Here is a 12,538-nt window from a genome sequence, read left to right as displayed (position 1 = left end):
AGAGTTCCTTTTTCTCCACACCCTCGCCAGCATTTGTTTTTGCTAGTTGTTTGAAGATGTGCCATTCTCACTGGGGTTCTGCCCATTTTTTGATGGGGTTGTTCAGTTTCTTTTGGTCAAGTTTCATCAGCTTCTTACGTATCTTTGTGATCAATCCTTTATCATTAGTATTGTGTGCAAAAATTTTCTCCCAATCAGTGGTGTGTGTTTTTTGTGTAGGGTATCTCTTGCTGTACAGAAGCTCTTTAACTTGATGTAGTCCCAGCTGTTTATCCTTTCCTTCACATCCTTGTTTTGGGTATTGTATCTTTAAAGATGTTACTGAGGTCTATGTCATGTAGTGTTTCGCCCACATTTTCTTCCAGATATTTTATGGATTGGGTTCTTATGTCTAGCTCTTTACTCCACTTTGAGTTGGTTTTTGTGCATGGTACAAGGTAGTGATCTAGCTTCATTTTTTTTTTTGCACATAGCAGCCTAGTTTTCCCAGCACCATTTGTTGAACAAACTTTGTTCCATTGCATATTCTTTGCTCCTTTGTCAAAGATTAGCTGTCCCTAAACCTGTGGGTTTATATCTGGGTTTTCTATTCAAATCCACTGGTCTGTAAGTCTATTCTTGTTCCAGTACCATGCAGTTTTCATTATTATGGCTTTGTAGTGAAGCTTGAAGTCTGGGAGTGTGATGCCTCTGTTCTCTTTCGTTTTAGTCAGGAAAATTTTGTCTATTCAAGGTTTTTTGTGGTTCCATATAAATCTCATCAGTATTTGTTCTATTTCTTTGAAGAATGTAATTTTTTTTTATTGGAATAGTATTAAATCTGTGTATCGCTTTTGGTAGGATGACCATTTTAATGATGGTAATTCTTCCAGTCCATGAGCAGGGGCTGTCTTTCCATTTGTCTTCTTGTAGTTCTTTCAGTGGTGTTTTAAAATTTTCTTTGTATAGGTCTTTTACCTCTTTTGTTAGGTTTATTCTGAAGTACTTGATTCTTTTTGATTGTAAAGGGAATGGTGTTTTTGACTTCCACTTCTTCTGACTGGTTTATGTGTAGGAAGGCCACTGACTTTTATGTGTTGATTTTATATCCTGTTACCTTACTAAACTGGTTAACTGTTTTGGTTAGTTTTTCTATGGAGTTTTTAGGGTTTTCCATGTAAATTATCACATCATCTGAAAATACAGTTTTACTTCTTCTCTCCCTATCTGGATTCCTTGTATGTCTTTTTCCTGTCTTATTGCTCTGGCTAGGACTTCCAGTAATATGTTGAAGAGCAGTGGTGATAGTGAACATCCTTGTCTTGTTCCTGATTTTAAAGGAACGGCTTTCAACTTTTCTCCATTGAGAATAAATTGGCTGTATATCATATACAGGGTTTGTCACATATGGTTAAAGCCAGATGTCGTACACTGATAGCTACTCCATGCCTGGCTTCCACTATCACAGAATCCTGCTAAAGGTGGGGCGCTGCTGCCCTGCCTCCAGCTACGTCAGGGGACTGGGTGTTCCCACAGGCCCCTGCCCTGCCTCCAGTAGTGGCAAGAAGGCTGAGTCTTATCCTTCCCTTCCTCGCCCCCATGGACCTGTAGTAGCCCCACTCCGCTCCATGCAAATCAACTGCTGACCAATGTTTCTTCTCCTAGGGGTTTCAGATATTACAGCTTTTCCCAGTTCCTTTCAGGCTTTTTTGTCCTCCTTTTCTTTCCTTGGTAGAGGTGTTCCAGGATTGTATGTGGGGGAGAGGGGAGAGGGTTCTGGTCAATTTCTCCCTCTTGTTTCTTCTTCCATTGCTTTCACCTTCCTCCTCTTTCCCCTGGGTTGCCAATCCTGTTTATAATGTCTGAGTTTTGGTTGGAGTTTGCAGCAGTTTCTCCCATATTTACTATATCCAAGGGAGAACTTAATCCCAGCGATTCTTCACAGCCATGTTGGTGATGTCCTAACTGGAATGGATTTTTAAGGATGGGTTGGGATCACAATTTTATTTCCATTAGCTTCAGTTTACTTTCCTGTGTTCACCAACAGTATCTGATCACCAACAATCATGACTTAAATCCAAGCACTTTATGTTAATTAGCAACTAATTGATTGCGTATGCTGAAATTCATTTGATTATAGAAAGAAAACAGCTGAGAATATTAATAATTAAATGTTGGTATATGTCTTACCTCTTCAGGAGGAGTCACTACGTAGGGGGGATTAAACACCAGAAGATCAACTTTTTCCTTCAATCTTGGTAGCAAGCCTTTGACCTAAATGTTCAACAATAATCAGAATTTTAAACCAGACTGAAATATATAAAAATGTGCTGTTTTTAGAAAAAAGATGTGTAAAAATGTCACACTAACAGAAATAAATATCTTAACATTTTCACTTAAATAAAAATTACATACATTAGCTAAAAAAAAATTAGTCTACTTAACAACAAACTTCAGGAAGGCCTGTGCTCTGTAACAGCTCCCTGTTTACACAGTAGTTTCACTTTTAGATAAAAGGAGGACAAAGACTTTATTTAATTCAGCAGCATGTGTTCTTTATAGCAGTTTATTACTTTAAAGCTGTAGTTGCCAACTAAACAGTTATGTAAGACAGAAAATATTAGAAGACTGAGTTTTCTTTCTACTTCTTGCAAATGTACTGGCAGAAATAATAAAATATCAAAAAAGACAAACTGAAAATACTGGGAAAATACACTGCAAAATACTGGTTGGAATTTTATAAATCTTTAAAAGGGATATAATTTTCTATATAACAAGAAGTACCTTTTTTTTTTTTTTTTTTTTTTACAAAAAACATTTAGGGGAAGATGCCATTTAAAGTATTCCTCTGATTGAGTTTTCAATACTCTAAAATCACATCTGAGCATGTTATTCTGATCCTTTACAGGAGCAGTGAAGTAGACTAGGCACTCTTCCTGAATGATTTCTCTCCTCCAGTCATTTCCTCCAGGTTTCTCCTAGAACCACGCTTACCCATGCACTCAAAGCCTGTTATTTGACATGGGTTACTGAGGTATCTGATGGCAGTCTTTTAAACTTTCTTTCATTACAGTAACAGTCTCCCAATTCCCCCCCCCCCATCTGCACAGGTATGTATCATTAATTACTGGGTATTTTCCTTTAAATGGGACTTTTCTTGTTAAATTGGTTGGATATAGTGACTTATATAAACACAATGTAAAATAAATACAATGTAAGTTTAAAAATGCTATTTCTGTTACTGTTGCTAGCATAGGAGTGTGCTCTTTGCTAGAGGGTATTTGTGTTTTTAAAAGTGTAAAGAGTAGCACCAAAATGAGCCCCTCCTAATGTCCTGAAAAATGGCTAAAAGGGAATTAAAGGGGGCACAACTATATCATGTAATGCAAAGTCATTTTAACACTCAGTCCTACCACCCAAGTATGGACATTTCCCTGGGCGACCTACATACATTGTGAGATGCTGCCCTACAATCTCCATCTTATCCAGGTTTCTAAAACATTGCCATGTTTCTCATCCTAATAAGCCTGTTAACGATGTAATTCAAAGAGAACGCATGAACATTATCCTTGAAGATATATATGTAGATGTTACTATTCTTTCTCATTTAAAAAGGGAAATAAATTATTAGTTGGGGGAAGGAGAGTAATTCGAGTATACTTTTTTTTTATTAAAAAGTTTATTTTTACATCATTTTGCACATTTTTTTTTTTCATCTCAATTGTAATCAATTTGAGTATACTTTTACATGCAAGGAGAAAGAAGACTATTTAATCTGTTGTCCCGTAATAGCATTGCCGAAGACATGTATTTAAAATAGCCAAAAGCTTTGTTTTCAATTCCATAAAAGAATAAGGGTTCTTCAATTACAGAAGGAAACCCAAAATGCAATATTCCAGATATTTTGAGAAAGGAAGCTACAAAAAATTTGCTCTGCCACTGTTTATGATGGGCCTGAGGTACTATATACTAAGAACCACTGCAGTACTGGATCTAAAATAAAGGAAAAAACTAATCTTAAAAAAATAGAAAGTTTTGGCATTAAAAACAAAATGGCTGGGCCCTCCCTGGTGGCGCAGCGGGTTAAAGCACTGCACTAAGAAGCTAAAGCCACTTCCCCTGAGTTCGATTCCCACCTGTCCCGGAGGCGACCACATGGTGAGGCAGACCTCTCCTGACCCGCCCGCTGCTCCACTCAGCAGTGTACTTCATCAGTCTGCCTGTTCTGCTTCCCGCTCTGTCTCTGGTGAATCCTCTCACCCTCCGCATCTCTGGCCTGTACCCCAGTTCTGTACAAATAAATAAATAAATCTTTAAAAAGTAAATAAATAAAATGGCCATAGGCCCTCCCTAGTGGTGCTACAAGTTAAAGCACGGCACTTCAAGCTCACTGTAGCTGCTTCAGTGCCAGTTAGATCCCCGCCCCAGAGGTGATCTACATGGCACAGCAGACTTCTCCTGACCCACTCACTATTCCCGTCAACCAGGTACTTTGTAGATCTGCCTGTTCTGCTTCCCCTCTCTGTGTCTGGTGAATCCTCTCACTGCCCCTGCACCTCTGGCCTGTACCCCAGTTCTGTATGCATAAATACATATTTTTTTAAAATAAAATGGCTAAAAATAAGAAAGTCCCTGTAAACTGGATATAGAGTCTAATTACTGATACCCTAAACTCCATCAGCTTTTGAATAGCCTGATAGCACTGGAGCACATCCAAAACCTTGGAAAAAGGCCTTTGATGAGAAGTTTTAAACCCAATGGTAAAATGCACATACGTTCCTCATATGAGAGGAACATAAGAGGCCCTTAACTCTTAAATACAAAAAAATAAAAACCCTAAATTAGTTATTTGGTATTCTAGGAAAAAGAATGAAATATGATAGCAGGAAGCAAGTAAAAAAAAATAAAAACTCAAAGTCACTGCAGGTGAGGGCTACTGAGTGTAAAGGCAGAACTGCCCGAAGTCTTCGTCGTCATAATTAGTACAAAATAGTAACTGTTATTCAGGTTAGTACCACTGAGTCAAATAAAAGGTAAAATTGTATTTTGTTAATTTTGTGAATGTAAGGAAGTGTATATGACGTATGTGAAAATGACATTTCTCAAACTGAAAATGAAATATAGTGAAAGTGCTACTTCTAAAGAGGTTGAAGTCACCTACTCAGAACAATTGGAGGATTTCCTCTCATAGCTGTAATGATCTATGTCCAGCGTTTTGAAAGAGGCAAAAGTTTTTTCTAAGTTGACCAAAGACTGATGCTTATGCCTCTTCTTGTTGCTTCTTTCTTTTGCCATGAGTCAGTATCATGATAATTTGAACTATGGGAGATACTTGGGCCACTACTAACTACTCCCAGAAACAGCTGTGACACCTCTAGATTTAGACTCAGAAGATGTGGAACTAAATTCAAGGCTTATCACTTTATTAAGTGACTTTTGAGATGATTCAAAAATGTATCTCACCTCAATTTCTACCTGTTAAAAACAACAGGCATCTGAGTTTCTTTTATCTCTAAAGTTTTACTGTTCTGTTACAAACATTTAATACTAATTACAGATAAATTAAAAAAGCATGATAAATCAAAAAGCAAAACCACATTGTTCTCTAGTAAATCACTTGCGTACATTCATGACATAGTTTTAAAATGTAGTAACAAATTCTAGTAATATGTAGAGAATACGAAAGCAGAAAAGCAAAATATCCTCATTTCAGTGTAAGAACAATACAAATAATACAAGTCAAGGAACACAGAAAGCCTTTCATATTTCTTATACCCACCTGGTTCATGCTATAATTTTTGCTTATAAAAATGGATTTTATATTTTAAAGAAAGATTCAAAATTATCTAAGCCTTATTTGCACAACTACTTTAACATAAACTAAATCTAGATTGATGTAATTTAAAATATTTCAAAAACTAGCTGAAAAGTCACGAACTGTCACATGTTCTGAAGTTGTCATCTTTAGTTTCAACCTGCCCAGGACGCATCTCCCTCCTTCCAAGGCCCCCATTTACATCTTGAATTTTCCTAGGGAAGCTCTGCTTCCTTTCATTCTCAATCCAAGTGGCCTGGGTAGGCGGGGATAAATCTCGAATGGATTCAAGACCTAACCCCATGTATTCCATTGGCACCTAGCCAGAATGCTCTAGAGATGGGAAGGAAATGGACACAGGATGCCAACTGATCCAAAAATGCTCACTTTAGGACTTCCACTAGAGTCACCAAATTAGAAAGACTTTCTGTGATGGACTGCTGAGTAGTAAGACACAGATTTTAAGCAACAAGATACCAACAATGGAAAGACTAAGAACAGAGTTGCTCTATAAGCCAACAGCCATATTCCGTAAATTATGGGCAAGACAGATTTTATTAGGTAAAAATTTTACTTTGTATACTGCTCAGTGGTTGAAGTAATCATTCCATTTTCTTTCATCTAAATCATCTTTACCTGAGGAAGGAAATGCTTTATTATTAAGCAAGGATTAACAGCTTACCAGATCTGTGATTACTGGCTGAAGGTGAACGTTGTTACAGCGTGCTGTCTCGAGGGTGCAAGCTGCTGCCTCAGGGTTGATATCAGTGCACCTATTATCAAATAAAGAAAATTATGCCCTATGCTCATGAGACAAATCTGCTACTGAATGATTCAAGGAATTTTCATTCCTTTCACAGAAAGTAGATTTAGAAAAACATCTGAATGCTATAATAACATCAAGCCAAAAAAAAACAAAGATTGGTTATACTGGTAATAAAGATTTTTATATTGATATAATGTCCAAGGAAAGAAAACACAAAAACGCACACTCATATGGAGGAACTCATTAAGTTAAAAATCCAATGAAGGAATACTGCACAACCACCAAAAATGAAATTAAAAATTTTTTTGAAAGGTTAATGCTACAATACAATATTAAAAAAAAAAAAAGAAAAAGAGGGCCCTTCCTGGTGGCATGAAACAGTCTGAAGCCACTGTAGCATGAGTTTGATCCCCAGCCAGGGAGATGACCCCCATAGCACAGCAGACCTCTCTTGACTCACCCGCTGCTCCCCTCAGCATTGTACTTCCTCCATCTGCCTGTTTTGCTCCCCACTCTGTCTCTGGTAAATCCTCTCACCCCCCACACCTCCAGCTTGTACCCTAGTTCTGTGTGCATAAATAAATATATAAGAAGAAGAAAAAGAAAAATAAGGAAACACACTTGGACCAAGTGTTGTAAAACTGATTTTTTTTTTAATTCTGCATACTTTATTCCAAATAAACTTTAGTAACATTCAACCAAATTATTCACCTTAAAGATTCAATTTAGGCCCTCCCTGGTGGCACAGCAGGTTAAAGCACAGCACTGAGAATCTAAAGCTGCTTCAACATGAGTTCCACCCCTGCCTGCCCCGGAGGAGACCACATGGCGCGGCAGATCTCTCCTGACCTGCCCGCTGCTCCCCTCAGCAGTGTACTTTGTCCATCTACCTGTTCTGTTCCCCACTCTGTCTCTGGTGAAGCCTCTCACCGCCCCTGAGCCTCTGGCCTGTACCCCAGTTCTGTATGCACAAATAAATAAATCTTTAAAAAAAAATTCAAATTTAGAAATGAGCAGAATTTATTAAGCTACTTCTGTAATTATGTAGTATGATGAAAGTTTTGAATATGCAATTAAAATGATCAGACACATAATTTGAGCTCTAAGTCATATACTTACACAGACATTCAGATATGTATTTTCAACTTAAAAGATTTCACTCAAGCAGCTGTACCCATACTGAATCTCTTAATGGAACTTGTAAATGAATTTAATGTACTTACACTTACATGTACAAAGCTTGAGGACCTATCATAGAGGCTAGGAATGTGGACACAACTCCTGACCCTGACCCCACTTCAAGGCATATTTCCACTCTAAAAAAAAAAAAAAAAAAAGTAAATATTAGTACAGTGGTATTAACATACACATGACAAAAATAGCTCTCAAGCTACTTTGAATGCTTATTTCTCCAGCATCATCGCCCACCTACACATAGAAATATAACTTATAAATAAACTAATTTCTTTAGCTTAGTATTGCTTGATTCAAAACTGTTACAATTTTGTGTGAGTTAAGTCTGCAAAATAGCAAAAAAAAGCTTTCACTTTCTACATTGTTACAACTTCAATTAATTTCTACAAATATTAATGTTCATCTAAGGTTGGAAATATTACTACTAAACTCATTAGCCTCTTGGACACTGAGTTCCTAGCTTAGTATTTCCCAATATGATCTGGCTATTATTACAAATTTTTCAATAAATTTGACACTTTTCTCCAAGTATGTAACATTCATAAGCCCATTAGCATATCATAAAGGGAAAAAAGTTCTCCCCTTCTGATACATAATTAGAGAAGCAAGTAAGTCCCCCATTTGTACAGCTATACACTAAATTGGGAGAAAGAACCTAAGTATATGATCTGAGAATACTGAAAATAAACCTAAGAATTCAATTGAATTCATTCTCCATTCTATGTATTTTATCCTTCAAGTTAAGTTTTTTCCCCTTGCCTCTCATTAAATGCCTTAAAAGCACCGAATAGGGCCCTCCCTGGTGGCTCAGCGGGTTAAAGCACAGCACTGAGAATCTAAAGCCCTTCCGCATGAATTCGATTCCCGCCTGCCCCGGAGGTGGCCACATGGCGCAGCAGACCTCTCCTGACCCGCCCACTGCTCCCCTCAGCAGTGTACTTCATCGATCTGCCTGTCCTGCTCCCCGCTCTGTCTCTGGTGAATCCTCTCACCCTCCGCGTCTCTGGCCTGTACCCCAGTTCTGTATGCACAAATAAATAAATCTTTAAAAAAAAAAAAAGCACCGAATATCTTCATTACATAGGCTTGAAGGGTTCATGGGCTTCTGTTACCTAACTACCCAAACTACTCAACAACAAACTCTAGAGACAGTTTTCTAATTTCTGGAAGTAACCACATATCTGAGAGGCCTTAATTATACTGTAGGAAGGCTTGTTTAGTCTTACCAGGCAGTTTTTACTAGAAAATAACTACCACGGAAGACACAATCAGAATTCCAAGACCAAACATATCCAAACCTTTATCATAAAATTCAGTTCCTTTTAACCCAATTTGTGCTTGTGAATCTTTCTGCAATATCTTGGGAATAAAAGGTATAAAACAGTACTGTACCATTCTATATACCAGTAAACCCAAAAGTTTCGAAAGCCATTTACAATGAAAAACTAGCTTAAGAGTTGGGGCATTTTACCCATGGAAAAACCTGACCAAGTGTAAGATGGACAAAAATATATAGATATGTGAAGCTTGACAGCTGCTTGTTTCATCCTGAGAAAATTCCACTTGAATTCTTTATATAAATATAATTAAATTACCCGAATGCCTTTCATTAAAAACAATTGTTACCGATTTAAACTTTACAGCAAGCACAACTCAATTTTGGTATTTGTAACGTACTAGGGAAATTTCTTCAGGCTGCTAGCTGCATGTAATTTAAATTTTGTACAGTCAAATGACTGTCAATCACACCGGCCACCTTTCAAGTACTCAGTAGCCACAGGTGGGTAAAAGCCATTGCTAAATCCGAGTATGCTGTTGGATGGATTATGCTGTTGGGTGGATTATCCACCCAACATCTTAAAAACCTCACTCCTTTTTCTTGCTCTTCTATTTATTTATTTATTTTGGCTATTCTATTGTTTTTCTGTACTAAATAAACTGAATAATGCCAGGCAGTTTTAACTATTTACTAAAAATTTTTAAATATTAACACCAAGCAAGGTTTTGGTTTTGAATGTATGAGAGTATCACTGCTCTGGGGGACACGCGTTCTGGGCATTTAAGAGCCGAAAGGGAAACACACTGAAGCGGTGAGGGCACACAGCGCGCCCGGCACGCGAATTCGCATATTCAAGGAAAACTGCGTTTAGGGGTTCGGGTTCCTGCGTCCAGTCCCCGAACCCGGCAACATAGACTCCTCTTGGGGAGGGCGGAGGCAGACCAGGCCTCCGCCACGCCCTCTCCCTTAGGCGCCCTCTCCCGCCTCGCACCCCATGAGCTCTGCCGCCGCCGCCTCCAGCGCGTCCAGCAGCAAGAATGTATCCTCCGCGGGCTCGTACACATCGCAGAAGGCACCGCGACCCACGTGCCCATGCAGCGGCGTGGGGAAGGTCAGCGCCGCCATCTTTCTCATCGCCATCCCTTGCGCATGCGCGAAAACTCCTTTCTGCAAGTACACAAACGCGCAAGCGCAGGGAATAGGGGGCGGGGCTCCGCGGGCAGGGCGTGTCCTCAGGATTTACTACCGTTTGTCAGTAGATGGTTTTAGAATTTCTGAAGTTATATAATCTGCAGTCAGTGACATTTGTTCTCTTCTTTATTTAAATTTATTTAATTTCGTAGGCATCCTTAATTTTTTTGACTAAGGGAATTACTCCTTTTTTCTATGCTAGGAAATTTTCATATATAACTCATTTACAAGGATTTGAAAAAAATATAGCGGTTACTGAATTAAACTGCTTTTTACATGAGCTGAACTTTAAACTTTTTTCTCATTTTATTTTTCAATATATTTCATAAATAGCCTTCCTCATGTTGGCTCATGAATGCACTTTCTAGAAACCTCATTCAAGCAAGATGATGCATGTTTCTTTTTAATATCTGGTGAATTTTGATTGCTAATAATCTAGGCCAATTTTGTATGGAGATTATGATAAAATGCTAGGACAGTGTTTCTGGAATATTTGTTACAATTTATCCATCAGACTGGTTGGAATTGTTACCTTTTTTAGTGGATAATGTGAATTTTTGGAGCATCTTTGATGGTTATATTTGTGGGTTTTTTTTAATCAACTGTTGAAATTTCTTTCCTAATAAAATGTTATAACATCTTTTTAAATTTGAGAAATATAAATACAAAAAAAATACTGGAATTTCATTTTTTTAAAAACCCTCAGTACCCATCAACCAGAACTGACAATTACTGGCATTTTCAGGTGTTTCCTTCAGACAACTTTTAAATAAAAGAACTAAAATATTACAAGTGAAGTGGATATTTTTCCTATATTCACCTTCATTCCATTTTGTAACACTCACTCCAAGGTAACTTCTCTCAGACAGCTGACACATATTTTTATGTTTTACAAACATGTTTTACAAAGTATGTTAATAAGCAACATTTTGTTTGTTTCCAAATTTGTATGACTATTAATAGGACATAATATTTTTCAAGGTTTTTTTTTTCACTCAACATTATCTAAAATTTGTTTTGATAGTATAAATTTACTTTACCTCTTTTAATTGTCATATATTACCTATCCATTGAAAATATAAAGCACTGGGCCTCCTGGTAGTGCATGGGTTATATCTCAGCACTATCAAGCTATTGCTAGCCACTGCAGCCTGAGTTCAATCCCCATCCAGGGAACTTACCCACAGATGACCCACATGGCACAGCAGTCCTCTCCTGTCTTGTCTGCTGCTCCTCTCAGCAGTGAATTTCAGTCAATCTGCCTGTTCTGCTCCCCAATGTCTCTGTTGAATCCTCTCACCCCTAGCTCCATCCCCTGCGCCTGTGTTTTATACCCCAGTTCTTATATGCATAAATAAATAAATCTTTTATATATATATAAAAGATTTTATATATATATAAAATCTTTTATATATATATAAAGCATCTTCTATCTGAAATACATGAATATCAGTTGGTAAACATTTCTTTCCTTCAGTTTGTTGGTGTTATGAACAAAAATATTTACTCTTTAAACAGCTTTCTTCTGGTCTTGTTCAGGAGTTCAGCAGGGTTGTCATGTGTAGACATTTTCAACTTTGTTAGTCACTTTCAAATTTCTCTTCAAATTAATTGTATTTGTTTATATTTTTGCTAAGTCTTAGTGACAGATGTTATATGTAATATTGTCAGACTTGTTTATTTTAAATTGAATTGGTCGAATTGCTAACTGAGTGTAGGCATGTGTTCATATAGTCATCATTTGAGTTTCTTTGGCAAATCATTTGTTCCATTCTCTTATTTTACATAACTTGATGTGCCAAGTAGTTCTATTATTAACATTTTATTATTTTAAAAAACCCATTCTGTATACCAAATACTCAATTTCTCACCTCTCCTTCTCCACAGGGGGCCACTTTCAACTTGTAGTTGTTTCTTTGACCGTGTAAGTTCATATCTCAATATACCAAGCTGATGATAATACTACTGGAAATTTGAACTTTAGAGTTCCTAAGAAAATGTAAACTTCTCATGAGAGAAGGTGAGAATTTAATTCTCTCACTTCCAGTAACACAGTCAGTTGCCAGGTCCACCCTCTCGTCTTCCCTATATGGTTACATAATGATTTTTTTTATATTATTATATGTATTTGTTACTGGCCAGGGTGAGGGGCACTCCAAGAGCCCCAGGCTGCCCACTCTGAATAGGTTCTGCCATCCACTGCATACTCAGTGCATAAGACCTTGAGTGGGAAGAAACTTTAATACAATTAGGTTGCAACAAAGAAAAGATAAAGAATATAGTTTCCCTATATAAAACACCCCAAGTGGCGCAG

At 37.5% G+C, this 12,538-nt stretch overlaps 1 protein-coding gene across 1 annotated transcript in view; it reads right to left on the bottom strand.

Moving 5' to 3' along the window:
- N6AMT1 (N-6 adenine-specific DNA methyltransferase 1 (putative)) overlaps window positions 1–10,158 on the bottom strand; it is a 15,141-nt gene extending 4,983 nt beyond the window's left edge. The window contains exons 1-4 of the mRNA XM_012730044.1: window positions 10,025–10,158; window positions 7,790–7,876; window positions 6,477–6,567; window positions 2,170–2,253 (exon numbers count right to left, since the gene is read on the bottom strand). Of these exons, the coding sequence (XP_012585498.1) occupies window positions 2,170–2,253; window positions 6,477–6,567; window positions 7,790–7,876; window positions 10,025–10,158 (396 nt within the window). The remainder of the gene's footprint in view (window positions 1–2,169; window positions 2,254–6,476; window positions 6,568–7,789; window positions 7,877–10,024) is intronic.
- Between the last annotated feature and the right edge of the window lie 2,380 nt (window positions 10,159–12,538).

Source organism: Condylura cristata, unplaced genomic scaffold, assembly GCF_000260355.1.
Source record: "Condylura cristata isolate star-nosed mole 26May11 unplaced genomic scaffold, ConCri1.0 scaffold00003, whole genome shotgun sequence".
NCBI classification, from domain to species: domain Eukaryota; kingdom Metazoa; phylum Chordata; class Mammalia; order Eulipotyphla; family Talpidae; genus Condylura; species Condylura cristata.
This window is presented reverse-complemented; position numbering and strand designations above follow the sequence as displayed.